At 39.5% G+C, this 18,101-nt stretch overlaps 1 protein-coding gene across 1 annotated transcript in view; it reads left to right on the top strand.

Annotated features, from left to right (window-relative positions):
* The first annotated feature begins 484 nt into the window (after nucleotides 1-484).
* SYNE1 (spectrin repeat containing nuclear envelope protein 1) overlaps nucleotides 485-18,101 on the top strand; it is a 457,027-nt gene continuing 439,410 nt past the window's right edge. The window contains exon 1 of the mRNA XM_073789748.1: nucleotides 485-769. Coding sequence (XP_073645849.1) covers nucleotides 703-769 — 67 coding nt within the window. The 5' untranslated portion in view covers nucleotides 485-702. The remainder of the gene's footprint in view (nucleotides 770-18,101) is intronic.

The raw sequence follows: 18,101 nt of genomic DNA, 5'->3' as shown, positions 1-18,101 counted from the left end.
GTTTTATATTTATCCTGTTTCAATTCATCAAATTTTAGGAGCTAAGATCTGATCTCATTCCTAAAAAGTGTACAAACACAACAGAGCAAAATAGGTGTGCAAAGCAGGCTGAAATAGCCCAGATAAGAGAACCTGTGAATAGTAGGAAATAGAACCGGCGTTTTGAATACAGGTACTTTCACTTTCATAGATCAGTGAAAAAGGTCTAGTTTAAAAAGAAAACATGGAAAAAAATGAATATTTCTCCTTTTAGCAACCAATTTTGCTGTGTATGTTTTGATTATGTGTTTATCAAGTACCATGAGAATTCCTCATATTTGCCTATTACTTTATAGTTTATAAGTATTTTTACATTAGTTATTTCACTTCAGAAATAAGAGATGAATCATCTCTTCAAATTAAATAAAGATAGCTCTACTTTTTGCACTCGGGTGACCTATATAGATGTTTTAAAAATATTGAACCTTTTCTGTTTGGTTTTCAGGTTCCTGAGTTCATTTAAGAGGACAGTCTTAAAGCAAAAGAAGAAAAAAGAAGTGGTTGGATTTCTGGGAGATCTCTTCACTGACTGCTGTGAGTGCCTGGGATTCGTCCATGACTCGATAGAACTGGAGAAGTTCAAGTATGTTTTCTGGAGGGACCTAGGGCTGCACTACGTCAGGCAGAGAGTCTCCAGTGGTGGTTCCACGCCAAGGTGGGACCATGGCAGCCTCCAGGACAGCCTCGCGGGCTTCTCGGGACATCGCCAACGTGATGCAGAGGCTGCAAGGTAAGGGGCAGAAACGTCAAGGGTTTTTTGTTTTGTTTTCTCATATGCTTTAAATTTTAAATGCCAGCTTACCTCAGATTCTCTTCAGTTTGCTTGCGTTTTTGTTCAATTTTATGAAGCTGCAGCAGGGAATAGCACCGTGATGGCTTTTATCCTAGTGTTTTCAAACTAGTCCATGCTATTTTAAGATGCTGTCTTCTTTAAGTAGAAAAAAGACAAAGCTCCTTTTTTGGTTTCGTGTCTGCATTAGTGTGACCTTAATGGCTATTCAGTTAAGTGTCTGGCTGAGAACTGAGTCATCGGCAAACTGTCTTTCAATAAAAAATGACGATGCAGCACCATGACAAGGCCCTGATAAGGATATCATGACAATGGTGGACAAATAACTATATGCTACAGTCAAATAAGTAAACCAGTGGTTTAGTTATCCCAGCGAGAAAGCTCTTGGACATCTAGAAAGTCTTTAAGCAAAAAGAGGCCAAAAGGCCCAGAGGGGTGTCATGACCTGACGAGATTAATGGCTCGTGGCCCCGTGTGGACTGGAACCCCGTCCTTCACCTGTGTTCTTTCTCCAGCACCAAATGGTTTTACACAAGAGAGTTAACAGGGAAATGTTATGGCAGCTCATAGATGAATTCTTCAGTGTGAATGGTTCAAGTTCTTTCATTTGAAATTGAAACTCATAATTTTCAAAGGAGTTTTTGGAAGTTAATAACAATTTGGCCAAATTATGAACGGATTTTGCATTAACAGAAAGATTGGAATGGCTTGTGACTGGGTTAATTCCCAGAACCTTGTCCTTCCTTTCCTTTTTAAGTGAGTAGTTGATTTTTACTTTGTTCTGGTTCCTAAAATCAAAGGCTGTGAACAGTATGACTTCCATCTGAACTAGAAAAATATTAAAATAGGCTTTAAAATACACACTTTAATATGTGTATTCCTTGAACCAGAAAAAAGAAATCATCATCCACACCTACATGAAAATATTGCTTCTTTTGTCACAGTCCTCCTGTTACTTCTCTCAGGCTTCAAATGGCTGTTTTCAGGATATAAAACTGGCCATACTTAGCCGTGTTTGGCTCTAGGCTTTGTCAAGCGAGCTTGAGCATAATACTGTAGCTTGGCTTTTGAGCATGTGACTTTGCACCGCAGCCATCATATTAATCTGTCACAGCCCCACTTTCCTGGCTTCTAATGCATTTAATGTGTACACGAGCAGTCATTTCCAGTTAGGCACTTTTCACTTTCAGATACAGACCAGACTCTCACCTCTGGCTGTTCATGACCCGGAACATGCTCCGATTTATAGAAAATCAGGCTATCAGTGGGAATGGGTGTTTTTCTTTGTCTGACCGGAGACCACCCGTTTGACTGAAGCTCCTGCAGTCACGTGACCCCCACCCATGTTCATCTGCCTGGGCTGATTTGTGGTGCTTCCGTGCAAGCAGTGTTTGTTTCCCAACAATTGTGGAATAATCCCACTCGTCATGCTGGAAAGAACCTGGTTAGATAAAAGACCAGATCCTTGCTGAATATGTGGGCATAAACCTCCTCCATAGGCTGAAAAACCTTTGACTGGGTCTCCCCGTTGCCAAGGATCTCCAGTTTAAGTGGTACATCTTTACTTGGGTGGATGGAACACTGAACTTGGAGTTCTTTACTCTGTCTTGTCCGTCTTTGACGTTTGCCTGGGTACAAATGACTGAACCATTTTGTGCCCCCGTAACCTCAGCTTCAAAATGATGGAATGGAAACTTAGGGTTCTTTGCAAAAGTGTGGGAAGATACTTAGGTAACAAAGCAGATTTTCCTTTGAATGACTAAATGTGAAAATTCTGTGGATAAGATACATATTGACAACAAAGGAAAGGTGTAGAAAGTAAGTTTGAAACACTTAATTCAGAATCAGATTATGGTCCTACCAGCACTCTACTCTTTATACTTATTTTGGTTTGAGTGAAAATTCTTTTATTAAAGTAGTGGTTAGAGGTGAGAGGAGAGGGAAGGGTACTGATGCCTCAGTGTTTTATTTTATTTTATTTTTTGTAGTGTAGCAGCATGGATGGACTTGGAGGACATTATGCTAAGTGAAATAAGTCAGAGAGAGAAAGACAAATACTGTAGGATATTGCTTAATGTGGAATCTAAAACATACAACAAACTAGTGAATATAACAAAAAAGAAGCAGACTCACATATATGGAGAACAAATTAGGGGTTACCAGTGGGGAGAGGGAAGTGGGGAGGGGAATATAGGGGTAGGGGAGTAAGTGGTACAAACTACTATGTATAAAATAAATAAGCTACAAGGATATATTGTAAAACACAGGGAACATAGCCAATATTTTATGATAACTATAGACAGAGTATAACCTTTAAAAACTGTGAATCATTGTATTATATACCTGAAATAACGTATAATATTGCATAGCAACTATACATCAGTAAAAATTTTTTTATTAAGGTGATGGTTAGGAGTGAGAGGAGACAGAAGGGTACTGATGGCTCAGTGCTTTGTTCATTTGTTTGTTTTCGTGGATGTACAGATGGTTTTGCTTGAGAGGTGGGTGGAGTGGGGGAAAGCCCTGGAGTCCCACCCTCCCCGCACCCCAGGCCTGTGACGGTAAATGTCCTAATTTAGCATCTATGTGTTTAGGGACCCCACTTGCAAAATGTGGACTGTTTTGACCCTGCTCAGCCCTCTCAAGATTGTTGTCAAGCTCAGTGACATAATAGACAAAAGATGCTTTAAAAACTATAAATACTGTCATATGGTCAGCTGTTCCGATTGTCATGGAAGAAAACTGGATGAGAAGGCACAGGCCTGACAGTTTGTTGCAAATTGGGCTAGTCATGCAGATTTGGGGAGGAATGTTAACCGTTTTTTTTATATTCTGTACTGTATAAAGCAAGTAACTGTATTACATAATGAAGGGACTATACTTACTGTATAATTTTTTTCCTCTCTAGTGTAAGAAAAAGTTATAACATGTCCTAAGGGTACTTGACAAATTTAGAACAATAAACCTTACAATTCAGAAGGAGAGAAAATTCCTGAGCCCTAGATACTTATCATTAACTTTTAGCATCAGTTATGTCATAAAATAGGTAATTGGTGACAACAAAATGTAAGATCTGTACAAGATGCAACACATCTAGCCTGCAACAGTGAAAGCCAAATGACAGGGCTGGAAGGAAAGGTGATCTGCGGATTTGTCTGTTAACATATTGATCTGCTGGGTTAATTTTGCCGATTCAGCTGGCAAGGCCTCCTCTTCATCTCAGCTCTCACTGTGCATCCTGCTGATGGCTTTGAACCCAAACAAGAGTCAGCCGGCCAGAGGAGACCTGTCTTCTGCCAGGGGTATTGAGTAACTTTTCTTGCCTGCTAGAACCTCCAAACGAGGGACCAAGGTCCTAATAAACGGAGGGCTGCTATTATTACCTAGATAATTAAGACAAGTGAGGGAATTTATTTGAGGAACAGGAAATTTTTATTAACTTAAATAGAACCAGAGTTGCTATTTTCAAAGTTCAAATATATAAGAACATTCTTCTAGAATCCTCTTCTCTTTGCCTGGATAGATAATCCACATAACTAATGTTTCTCCCCCACTCTAGGGTTTTATTGTCATATCAGCTCCTTGTATAACTAATAAAAAGCATGTAACATTGAATAATGGTAACTTGGCTTTCCTCTCTTGCTTATTTAGTTTACAACCATAATTGTTGACTGTTTTTCTGCTTTTAGTTTTTACTTCCAGTGCTATGAAATTAAGGCACACACATAGATTGCTACATAATTTAGCTGCTACTGTAGCGGTTCAATATTTCACCTTTGCCAGTATTTGTACTCGTTCGGGCATGTTTTAGGCTGGGCTCCTGAATTATGGATGAGCGGACAGACTGCAATGAAGAGTTTTGTTTGCTCTTAAGAAGAATGAATGTTTCTGTAACTTTTATCCATTTAAATATAAGCAATTTAATATTTAAATAAAAGCAAATATTAGACACTGGCATAATACAGGGCATTTAAATTTTTTTTTTTTTTTTTTTTTTTTTGGTGGTACGTGGGCCTCTCACTGTTGTGGCCTCTCCCGTTGCGGAGCACAGGCTCCGGACGCACAGGCTCAGCGGCCATGGCTAACGGGCCCAGCCGGTCCGCGGCATGTGGGATCTTCCTGGACCAGGGCATGAACCCGTGTTCCCTGCATCGGCAGGCGGACTCTCAACCACTGTGCCACCAGGGAAGCCCAGGATTTTTAAATTAAAGTATCAATGTTGATTATTTCAAGGCAGGGTGGCATCCATGCAACCTTACAGAGCAAGTGGTAAATGCCAGAGAAGACTCAAATGGGCAGGCTAGTGTGTCACATAGAGATCAATTTTGTAAAAAAGAAGAATTATTGACTACAAAGTTAAACTTTGATTTTTAAACCTTGTGAATAAAATCAAAGAGAGACAAATGAGGAAAGGAGTAAACATTTACTCTTGGAGATATATCTATGAAATTTGCTAACTGTTCAAAAAAAATAATCATGGCCTTCCCCTAAAATTGTTTTTATGATCAACATTGAACTTTTTTGGTTAAATATATTATTTCCTATAAATCTATTTTACTGTAAAAAAAAACACAAAACCCTCAGACTAACAAAAAAGCTTACTGAAAAGTAGAATAAACAACTATAACTAATGAAGACTTAATTTTCTTTTAGGTTAACATCAAATAAGCATTGGTAGGAAAAATTTGCCATCTTGTGGAGATTCTGATTTTTTATAATGCTTTAAAGATTAAGTTTTGTTGCTTTGACTTAATGAATCTTCTTATTAAACTACAAAGTAGTGTCAAAGATCCATTTATCATATTTAGGCTGAAATTCTCCTTTTGGTTTAATCTCTTTCTTCCTATAATGGACATTATATGACAGCATCTCAAATTTAAATATAACACAAAACTCAACAAAAACAATGATGTTTTGGAACATCATAGTTCAATAAATATTTGATGAACAAGTAGATAAATCATGATCCCTAAATTAAGGAATCGAAGATGAGATTAGTCAAAACATACGTTAAAACAAAGGAAGAGGGGCTTCCCTGGTGGTGCAGTGGTTGAGAGTCCGCCTGCCGATGCAGGGGACACAGGTTCATGCCCCGGTCCGGGAAGATCCCACATGCCGCGGAGCGGCTGGGCCCGTGAACCATGGCCGCTCAGCCTGCGAGTCCGGAGCCTGTGCTCCGCAACAGGAGAGGCCACGGCAGTGAGAGGCCCGCGTACCGCAAAATACAAACAAACAAAGGAAGAAACCAGTTAAATTGGCTTCTACTTTATTTGCTTTCTTTAAAAAAAATCTTTAACTGAATTTTAATCAAAATTGGGTTTTGACCATAAAATCATTTTAAGGACACCTGTCCAGTCTGAATGGGTGACTGTATTGACCCCTCAGATGTGTGTGTTGTTTTTGTAACTGTCGTGCTTTAAACACATTTTTCCTTCCTAAAGATATATTACATGTTCATATTACTATTAAATGTATTAAAGCATTTACATTTGTATAATGCCCTATTCTCCAAGCTTTTCCTTTTGCAGAGCCTTTTATCCACTGTGCATTATGGAGAAAGTGCCTGAAGCCTTCAGGATTTTTAAAGGCCTGTAAAAATATTGGCTCTCAAATAGAAAAAGAAAACTGCTAAATCAAAATTCACAAAAGTTTACAAATGCTAAAATTATGTCAACTACCTTGAAGGTAGAAATTGGGTCAAATGCATGTCAGTGCCCTATACATTGAGTAGCACAGTGCATTTCCTAGTATGGACAATTCATAAGTATTGTTGAGTGAATATAATATAAATACTTAACATCAGACTGATTTTCAGCGGTGGAAGCAGGGAGACTAGGAGGGTCAACTTTGATAACTCAGAAGAGAGATAAGAGTGGCTTCGACTAGATATTAAACAGTGGATAGAGACAGAAGTGGTAAAAATCTAGATATATTTCGAAAGTAAAGCCAAAAGATTTTGCTGATGGATTGGCTGTGGTGTGTGAGAGAGAGGAGTGAAAACTGGCCCCTTCATTTTTCATTTGGAAATGAGGAAATATATAAGACTGTTGGGAATAAGGTTGAGAAGGAAAATCAAGAGCTCTGGGGGACATGTTACATTTTAGATGGCTGGTGGACATCCAAGAGAGTAATTGAGTGTCTGGGGCTGTAGAGATCAAGGGAGAAGATACAGCTGGAAAAAAACATTTGGAAATCATAAGCACATAGAGAGTATTTAAAGCTGTGGGATGGGCTGACACCACCCAGGGAATAAGAATAGATAGAGGGCTTCCCTGGTGGCGCAGTGGTTGGGAGTCCGCCTGCCGATGCAGGGGACACGGGTTCGTGCCCCGGTCCGGGAAGATCCCACATGCCGCGGAGCGGCTGGGCCCGTGAGCCATGGCCGCTGAGCCTGCGCGTCCGGAGCCTGTGCTCCGCAAAGGGAGAGGCCACAACGGTAAGAGGCCCGCGTACCGCAAAAAAAAAAAAAAAAAAAAAGATAGAAAAGAGGTTTGAGAACTAGAACATCCAACATCAGGGGCAGGAGGATGAGGAGAGCCCCACATATGAGACTGAGAGCTGCAGCCTCTGTGGTCAGAAGAAAGAAGACAGAAGGCTTCCCTGGCAGCCAAAGGAGAAAGTTCAAGGATGAAGTGATCAATTGTGTTGATGCCGTTAATGTTCTTTACATGTGCAGATTTCAATGTTTATAGCACATAAAAAGATTATGTGTTTTTTATATATAAATATCAGGCCTGAGTTGATGCATACAGTTTCAAAATCATTTCTGGAAGAAGAAAAGAATGGTCCTGTGCGTTGCCCATAAAGAGTTGCAGGGTTCTTGGAAGTTAATTGGATAAGAGCAATTCCTTAAGAATTAATTATATAAATAAAATTCTGTATTGATGTTGAGCCCAATCAATAATGCATCCTAAGGATAAAATAGCTCTCACTCAGGCCCTAATCAGTTCTCCATCCTTGTGGAGTTGGGGACCCTGCTGTGAACTGAAGGATTGTCCTTGTGAGAATGGTGCGTCCACTGATGCCATTTTGGACACCTGTGTGTGACTCTCACATCTCAGTGCACCTCCTTCGCTCATAAACCTCCATTTGCACCCCTTGACTTTATCTTTCTAGACTCGTTCCACATAAGGAAACTAAGAGCATTCCTCTCCTGTTTTGGAGAAAGTCTTTATGGAGTCGGTGTCATCTCTTTTCACTGCTTTGGTCATTGTTGAGTTAGCTCCTCTAGGACATAATGAAACTATGACATTCAAGGTGTTTGCATTATCTGAATCATTGTGACGACTTTGGAATTGCCCCTCCATTGAGACTGGGGTGGTAGGTACCATTCCCCAAAATGCTGTAACTGAATTTGGGAAAACGACGTTTGCGTTTGGGAGAACTCTTTCAATCATTGTGCTGGTAGCTATTTAACTCTGCCTGTGTTGAGTCAAACCTGGGGCCGTGGGTTGGCCTCTGTAAGAAAATGAAGGCCACACAGGTGCCCGTGAACTTTAGAGTTTCATGAATGTATAATTTAGGTAATAGATACCGATAAAGGGAAAAAGTGGTAGACTTTAAATGTCATGTGATATATTCCTGATATATCTTAAAAGCCTTATAGAAGCAATTCACACCCCAGGTTATTATTTTTCTCTTATATTTTCCTTCTAATTGGAGCTAATGAGAATATTGACACATTTTTTATGTGGTATTCACACCTAAACACATAGTTCCTGATCTTTGCGTGACATTTTGTAATTAAGCAATTATCAGTCATAGGATTCAGTTAATCATGTACTCATTTAGCTAGAAGTTATCGTGTAAGAATATATGCCACTTTGCCATAATCCTGAGGACAGGCAAATCATAATTTTCTGTTTGTTTTACTCAAATAAATGAATGAAAATGGGAGAAGGAGGAATTGACAACTGCCTCAAACAGAGTCAAGGTGAAATGGTTTATGTAAGATTTTAAATTCCTTGGATGTAGTGAAGTTTGCTTTAGTATTTTTTAAATAGTTTCTATGGTAACCTATGTTCTTTTTGTTTCCTCATTGTTCACAATGACCTCTTGGATTAAAAACAAACAATTCCTTCCTCCTCTGCTGATATTAATCTTTCATGTTTAGTAAACACTGGTCCCCACCCATGTTTTAAAAAAATTATTTACCTTGAATTATACAGCTGTTCTCCATTCTTTTGCTTCCTTTCTCCTCACATGTCACCAACATTGTTCACATGGCATTTTGAATCCCTTTTATCTATTTATTCTTTATTATACTGATGACTTGTTTACTGATTTGGGCCAGGAGCCTGCACGTCTGGAGCCTGTGCTCGGCAATGGGAGAGGCCACAACAGTGAGAGGCCCGCGTACCGCAAAAAAAAAAAAAGCAAAAAGAGAAAGCGTAGATAGAAAAGAGGTTTGAGAACTAGAATATCCAACATCAGGGGCGGGAGGATGAGGAGAACCCCACATATGAGACTGAGAGCTGCAGCTTCTGTGGTCAGAAGAAAGAAGACAGAAGGAAAATTTGAAATTTCCAGGACTTATCTTGTGGGTTTTTTTGTTATTGTTGCTGATTTTCTTATTATTTTATGGACCATGGTGTTCATGTTGCCAAGAATTACACTAATTACATACACATGGTCACAGTTTTCAGCTCCTTTACTTTTCTGAGAGTTCTCACAGATTTTTATCCACTTGTGGTTGAAATGAGCATTCATTGCTCTAATATAGAAGGGAAAAATGTGGAATTCTTACCCAGAAACCCGGGAGCTAAACAGCACCCTTGATATTATAATGAAAGAGATTGTTCAAAATACAACTCCAGTTGGGTCTTTCCCCCTGTTTCAAAGCCTACAGTGACTCATCATAACCTTTAAGATAAATTCATTATTCGAAATGGATCTTCCTTATGTGGCTCCTTTTAACTTCCTGTCTTTGTTTCTGATCACCCTCCATAAATGATGTTGTTTCCACCACCCTGAACCACTTCTGGTTTTCCTCAAGCTAATTTCCATCTCACTTCCATGTGTTTGCATGTTCTCTTTCTCTCTGTCGCTCTCTCCCCTTTTTCTTTTTCTTTACCTAGACTTGGCTCAGGCTTTAAGACTCAGATAGCACATTGTCTCCACTCTCCCCATGCCACCAGCCAAAGTGAAACGACTCCTCCTTTGTCCTCTACTGTCAGTATGCTTCTGTTAAAGTACTGATTATATCAGTCTGTCATGGTTTGTTTCTTTCTCTCTGTGTCGCATTAGAATATTCGAACCTTGAGGGTAGGGGTCTTGTCTTAGTCAACTTTGGATATCCAGTACTGAGCACAAAACTTGACATGTAGTAGGTACTCAGTTCATCCAATTGTGCATGCCTGCATTTAATAAATATTTTTTGAGCCTCTGCTGTGTCCAAGTCCTCTGACTACAGATGTGAATATGATATATGGGGTTTCTCTCCTTGTGGGGCCGTAGTCTACTGGAGTGACATGACAATTAACAAGGAATTTATAAACTGGGTGATAGATATGATGTGTAAGTATATGTTTGATGAATAAATGAATGAATAAATGAAATTTCCACAAAACACGCAGATGTAATTAAGTAAATTGACCAGCCTAGCAGACCATTTAATGGTCTAAATTATCTTCATGTAATCTTTTACTCTGCCTGAGTTGAAAACACCTTATTTAAAAGCCCAGGTCCCAGTTTTATAGAACTGGTGTGGTTGTTTAGATTGGAAGTGACTTATCGTTTATAATTTGATGTTCTTATTTTGAAGATGAAGTGACAGAGTTCTTGAGCAGTGAAATGATAAGCAAGGTCATAAGTAGATATATGAGGAACTCCCACCTCTGAGAAAATTGAGGGGTAACTTGCTTTTCATACATTAGTGCATATTCCTTCAAGATTATTCTTTTGCATAGTTGCTAATGATCAACTGGATCATTATGGATAGGAGACAAGACTAGCTCTGTAATTTTTTATTTTGGCTTAGTACAAATAAAAGTGTGGGCCCTTGTTCAACAGTTATTAAGAACAGTTAATATGCAGCAGAACATTGAGCCACGTGTAGGGCCAATCTGGGTATAGGGCCCATCTGGGTGCAGGGCCCCATACAGTACCCAAGTCACACACCCATGAGGCCAGCACTGGTAGGAGATCAGACTTGGGAGAACTTCAGACCCTGAGGGCCACTGCAAAAGCAAAATTAAGAGGTGGAAGAGGGTGAAGAGGAGAGGAAGCGAAACATCCAAAGGAGCCCTTAGCTATCTCAGAATTGTATCTGAAACAGTCTTGTAGAAAAGGAGGACTGTCCCTCTCACCTCATCTCAACCCTTCCTTGACTGGAACACAGAGCTAGTCCTTGAGCGCCTGAGCGCAATCAATCAACTGGTCTGTGGGTTAAATATACTGGGGGCCTGGGAGCCTTCCCATCACTTACAATCTTATCTTTCTAGGTTTCAAAATAACTTATCAAAAAAATGATTCATGGCCACTTAGCGAATTGAAGCTTGCTTATACATTTCATCAAAAGGAAAGATCATTTTGATTATTAATTATTTTAATATCCAGTTTTCTACCAAAAACATTTAGGTTGTACTGAATAATCATGATGAGAAACTAGGAATTATTTTCTTATTTCTAGATGTATTCATGTTAATCATATCCCTTTAATATCTCTGTTCTACGATTAGTAGCACTACAGTCAAATTTGTAAGAAATGTGATACAGGCCATATGAAAAGATTTGGTGGAAATTTCTTGTGTCTTGACTTCATCTTATTCAGTAAACTTGTGAAAAATCCCTAAAGAGTGCATGGCTTTTGTGTTTACAAGTCAAAAGGCATGAAAACATATGGTTGTGAAAGCATTGCCAAGTTCATGGGTCTCATACAGTGAGTGTCACATATTCTGAGATCATTTCATGTTCTAATGTTACGATACTTTTCTATTTTCATAATTATGCTAGGTAGACACCTATGCATAATTAATGAATTTTATGAACTAATATAAAGCATAGTTAAATCAGACTGGAAACGTGTATACAAACAGCACTCTTTTTTTATTCTTTTCCATTATGGTTAATTATAGGATATTTAATTTAGTTCCCTGTGCTATATAGTAGGACCTTGTTGTTTATCCATTCTGTATATAATAGTTTGCATCTGGTAATCCCAGACTCCCAATCCGTCCCTCCCCCCCGCCCCTTGGCAACCACAGGTCTGTTCTCTATATCTGTGAGTCAGTTTCGCTTTCGTAGATAAGTTCATTTGTGTCAGAGTTTAGATTCCACATATAAGTGATATCGTATGGTATTTGTCTTTCTCTGACTTACTTCACTTAGTATGATAATCTCTAGGTACATCCATGTTGCTGCAAATGGCATTATTTCATTCTTTTTTATGGCTGGGTTGTATTCCATTTTATATATATATATATACATATACATATATATACACACACACACACACACTCACCCCCCCACATGTTCTTTATCCATTCATCTATTGATGGACATTTAGGTTGTTTCCACGTCTTGGCTATTGTAAATAGTGCTGCTATGAATATAGGGATGCGTGTATCTTTTCACATTATAATTTTGTCCAGATATATGCCCAAGAGTGGGATTGCTGGATCATATGGTAGCTCTAGTTTTAGTTTTTTGAGGAACCTCCATACTGTTTTCCATAGTGGCTGTACCAATTCATTCCCACCAGCAGTGTGGGAGGGTTCCTTTTTCTTCACACTTCTCCAGCATTTATTTATCTGTAGGCTTTCTGATGATGGCCATTCTGACCGGTGTGAGGTGGTACCTCATTTTAGTTTTGATTTGCATTTCTCTAATAATAGGGATGTTGAGCATCTTTTCATTTGCCAGCTGGCCATCTGTATGTCTCCTTTGGAGAAGTGTCTATTTAGGTCTTCTGCCCATTTACAAGTAGCGCTCTTTAACATTTTCTGTTTGGTTTTATAATGTCTGTTTTCTATGAAATACACGTCTCACCTTTGTGATAAAATGGCACCTGCTCACCACCACAATAATCAGACAAAGAAGGAGTGGTGGTCCTGATGTATTTTAAAGCCTTGTATATTTTTTTCTTTTGATACTTTGTACTTTTAAAAAGAACAGTTTCATGACACCATTGAGTCTTGGACATACTTTTTGAGTTTAATATGATGATAGCAGTGGTCACATAAAACTCCATCAAGTATCTATAAATATTTGGAAGATGGCCAGTTATATTAAAAATATCACGTTGTCTGTTTAACATTACCCATAAAAATCTGCATTTTTTAGATTCCCTAGGTAACACTCAGTGATTGAAATCTAAGTGTCCTGAAAGGCTTATAGAATCTTAATCATTTTTGAGGGAAAACTCGTAAAAGATCTTGTCTAACTCTGAGTTTTAAAGATGAGTAATTGAAATTCCTGAAGATTAAACAACTTTTACAAAGTCATGCATTTAGTTAAGGCAAAATCAGACTAGGACCTTAGATTATCTGACTTTCTCCAGAATTACGGAATTTTCTCCTCATGATAAAATTATATGGCTCATGAATAAGCATTGCCTTTTCAGCTTTGTTCTGAGTTGAAAAGCAAGGTTGATATTTAGTGTGTGCTTAGTTCACATAAAAACGTACACTTTGTATTTACCTCTAATTAGAGCACTTTTTACAAATAGCTGGAGCTGTTGAGGGCATAGCCAACGTCTGTCTCAACTTTGCAAAATATGGTAAATGTTCACTGAACAATTGTTGAATGGATATTAGGTTAGTAAAGTCGCCTCCTCTGCAGTGTGCCTTTGAAGAGAGAGAGAGAGAGAGAGAGAGAAAGAGAGAAAGAGAGACGGAGGAAGAGAGGGAGATAGGGGAAGAGAGAGAGCTCATCACTTGACTTTTTAACTGTTGCTTCAATAGGGCTATTGCAAAAATTTCTCTGTAGAGACTACTTATTTGCTGTAGTCACTTGAACTAGAAATTATTAACTATAGGCTGTAGCTTAAAAAATAATGTTAGGGCTTCCCTGGTGGCGCAGTGGTTGAGAGTCCGCCTGCCAATGCAGAGGACACGGGTTCGTGACCCGGTCGGGGAGGATCCCACGTGCCGCGGAGCGGCTGGGCCAGTGAGCCATGGCCGCTGAGCCTGCGCGTCCGGAGCCTGTTGCTCCGCAACGAGAGAGGCCACAACCAGTGAGAGGCTCGCGTACCGCAAAAAAAAAAAAAAAAAAAAAAAAAAAAAATAATGTTATTCTCAAGGACGCTTTTTCTTCTGAAAGCTTTGCCATGCGATTGGCTCGTTTCTTTGCATTTGTGTGATCTTTTGTTTGTGAAATACAGTAATGAGTGGCCATTCAGCAGATATTCCATTCCTACAACAATTATAAATTGAACACCTCCTATGTTCCAGATACTGTTAAGCATAGAGGATCTTACTCTGAAACTGACAGCCGTGTCCTGTTCCTTACGGGACTTCAAAGCTAGTAACCAGTTTGTAACCATAATTGAAGAATTTTGCCACGGGTCACTCTGGACAGGGGGCAGAGGATGCTTTGGAAGTAGGTTGACATTCCTCCTGGTCAGATGCCAGACATGGCCCCAGGAGCCTCCCTGGCTACCACTGTGCAGATGCTCTGCCTCGGGCACCGGCCCTTCCTCATGTTAATTCTCATGCCAGCTTTTGGGAACCAGGCCACAGTCTGACAGAATTGCCAATGAGCTCCCCTTCTCGCCACACTCCAGATGGGCCTTTGGGCTGTGGACAACAAACTGTGGCTCCTTTTCTCTAAGCACTGCCAAGCCACGGACTGGGAGGACGGAGGGATGAAAGACACTCGCTTCCTTCCCCATGGCGCATCCACAGTGCATTTATGCGACAGATTTTTAATGTTAACCTATTGTTCATTATACCAGGAAAAGCTGGCTTTTGTTCTGTGTCCAAGACTTTTAGGAATAGTAATTGTTAATTATTACTTTCCTGAACTTCGTGTTTTAACTTTGGTTTGGGGAAGGTATGAACTAGTTGAATGGCATACTCTGCCCATTCTATTTAAAACCAAGCATTACTCTAATGAACACATATAGCTGCAAGAGTAATTTAAAAATAATTTTTAAATTACTAAAAGCCCCAATCCTTGATCGCAACTATAAAAATATCTTTAAACATCTGTGTTTAGAAAAACAAAATTGTTCCTATGCTCCAAACTATAAAGAAAGCCCTTCTACCCAGAAAGCTCTGTGCAGTTCCAACCTGACATTGGTTTTAATTGGCTCAGTTATTGATGCTTCAGAAAGGGAGTTTTATAAGGGAAAAGTTGAATCAGGCTTAAGTGCTAACCACTGGACTCAAGTGCTGTAATGCATTTCTTCCTGGCAGAGTTGCTTCATAACCAGCTATACATTAATGACAGCTTTTATGTGTTTGATAAAGATAACTATTTCCTGTTATCCAAAATAGCTTCTATGTAGGTCAGATTATCAATGCAGAACATTAGACACTCCCTTTACATTTCAAGAACTATCAGTGCTTTGAAATACCAAGTGGCTTTTGTTTCTGGTTTGAGAGAGGAAACATGAGTCCATTTTTCAAAAACGTCTCCATTGCTAGTTGACTATTTAATAATTTAAGATAGATGTCTAGAAAATACAGAGATTTTTATCGTTACTTTTTTAGCCACATGGGCTGAAAGAAAGAAGTCCAAATGGAAAGCTAGTAAGATTGCTATACTTTAAGCAAAAATATTCTTCATAAACTATAGTAATTGTTTTTAGCATTTTATCAGTGAGATTAACCAAAAAATGTACTAGACAGGTTTCTAAATTTTTTCCCAAAATTTAGATAACTTAATTTTCTCAGATTATACAAATAGTATGTTTCTTAAAATTCAACCATTATAGAAAAGTATAAACAACAAAGTGATAATGTCTCCAATTCACTGAGGTAGGTGAATAGATGACAGATAGATGACAGACAGATGTATCTAAGTATTTTGGTGGATATCCTTCTACGTGTTTTTCAGTGCACACACCTATAGAGGAGAAAAGCTGGACCCCCTGCTAACGGGGGGCGAGCGCATGACCCCCACCTCCTCCGCCCTCGCGCTGCCTCTGTCCCTGGCGCGCGGCCACCCAGTGTAGCACAAACCCGCGCGTCCTGGCCGCCCCTTTGTACACACCGCCGCCGAAGGAGGCTCCGAGGGGGCGCAGGCTCAAGCCCTGCGTTTTCTCTTCTTTTACTTTTTTTTTTGACTTTGGAAGAGAGAAGAACAGAGTGTTCGATTCTGCCCTATTTATGTTTATACTCGGGAACAAACGTTGGTTGTGTGTGTGTGTTTTCTTGTGTGGGATTTTTAAAGAAATGGGAAGAAGAAAAAAAAACCTCCCTCCTTCCCTTTCCTCGCTCTCGCTTCCCTTCCCCCTTCCATCCCTCCGACGCCCCCTCCTCCCGCCCTTTTTCTTCTGTTTGTTTTTTTGTTTCGTTTTGCTATGAGTCCACATTCCTGTTTGTAATCCTTGGTTCTTTTATTCTCTGTAGTTTTTTTTTAATGCAACAATATATAGTGCACTTCCTCACACGTCAATAAATATAAACCTACAGTGACATTGAACGGCTAAATAATATTCCGTTTTAGATACGCACCATAGTTGGTTTAACTAGTCCTCTTTTGGGACTCACTTTTCACTATTAGAAGTAAGATTAATAATCTTTTGACGTAGGATGCTCTTTCTGTATTGGATTTTACATTAAGAAACAGACTAAATGTGATATGGTTTATACTTTTTAAGAATCAGTTGTATAATCATTTTAGTGAGCAAGTTTTCAAAAGAATAAGATGGTGAAAATCTAATTATCATTATCAGTGACTTAAAAGTTTGAATAGAAGTTGGTATGTTCCCCATTACTATGGAATATTTTCTCATGAAGTTCGCACACATTTTCTCCAGATATAGTGAAACTACCTAATCCAGAAGGAGAGTAGCTCTCCTGGTATCTGCATCTGATTTAAATGGGAACTTCTGAAAGGAGATTTATGTCAGGAGCTGATGCTTCCTTTCCTATGAACAGACTGATTCCCATTCAGCGATGGGCAGCACCATCAGTAGCATTTTATTCAAAATGACACAAACATTTTTGCAAAACAATACTACCTGTGTTATAATTACACTGAATTTAGTCCTCATATTGCAGAATATAATCTTGAAATCAAGAATGCAGGACAAAAAATAATCTCCAACCCTGAGGTAATAATGTGTAGGCAGTTGAGGGACTGGAGTTTTATTTTCCTTTTCCTTGATTCACGCAGACCACTGGCTCAGCTCTCAGTTTGATGCTGTGAGTGGGAGGGAGAAGTTGCGAGAAGTCAGGAAAATAATAGGGGCCAAGACGCTACCATCTTGCCTTGTATTCCTGCCAGTGATTGTTTCACCTGCAGAGCAGTTCCTTTAGTGTGATGCTAAAGGAACAGATGCTCTTCCCTGGCTGGCCCCTGCTCCTGCTTCTACATTGTGCCCTGTCTCACAGTTACTCCTATTTTATTCCTCAGCTCAAGGTTAGTGGCCACAGAGCGGGTGCCTGTCCCACCAGGTTAGCTCTTTTGGTAGGACTCACTCAGTCTCTTAGTCTCTCCCTCCCTGCCTCCCTGACTTCTCTCTGTCTCTGTCTCTCTCTCTCTCTGAATAGTAACTACTTAAAACTCGACAGGTATTAACTAAACAATAAAGCACCTCTGGGTCTGGTTTCAGATCATGAGAAATTTTTATTTATATTCTACTTGTTCCCAAAGGATTGAAAATAACAAAAATACACACAACCCAATGCAATTTGTTTTCAAATGAGGAAGCGAGTAAGTGATACCCAATGGAAAGTACTAATTAACATCACCTTCCTTCTTCACTTCGTGCAATGACCAAGTTTGTCTCCAGCTGAGGGATGAAGAGGTCAGGATGCTGGAGGAGTGGAGGGTGGAGAAGATGCACAGTGTCTTATCTCCAGGTTGCTGAGTGCCAGACTTTGGCATCCGTTGAAGGAGCATAAAATGAGTGGACATCAAGGGGCGAGACAACCCAGGACAAGGAACATCTGGATAAACAAACAAAGTGACTGGGGGACACTGGGGATGAATTTCGAAAGCCTGTGTAGCCTTCTACATGCAGCCTGTGACTGATTATAAAGGACTCAGGATGGAATCAGTAGGGAACACATACCCCTCACCCTCACTCTTTGTTTAAACAGTCTCACATTGCCCAATGCTTAGACCTCATCATATGAACCATTTCTCTCAGTGCTGTTTA

Source organism: Tursiops truncatus, chromosome 12, assembly GCF_011762595.2.
Source record: "Tursiops truncatus isolate mTurTru1 chromosome 12, mTurTru1.mat.Y, whole genome shotgun sequence".
In the NCBI taxonomy this organism is placed as follows: Eukaryota; Metazoa; Chordata; class Mammalia; order Artiodactyla; family Delphinidae; genus Tursiops; species Tursiops truncatus.
This window is presented reverse-complemented; position numbering and strand designations above follow the sequence as displayed.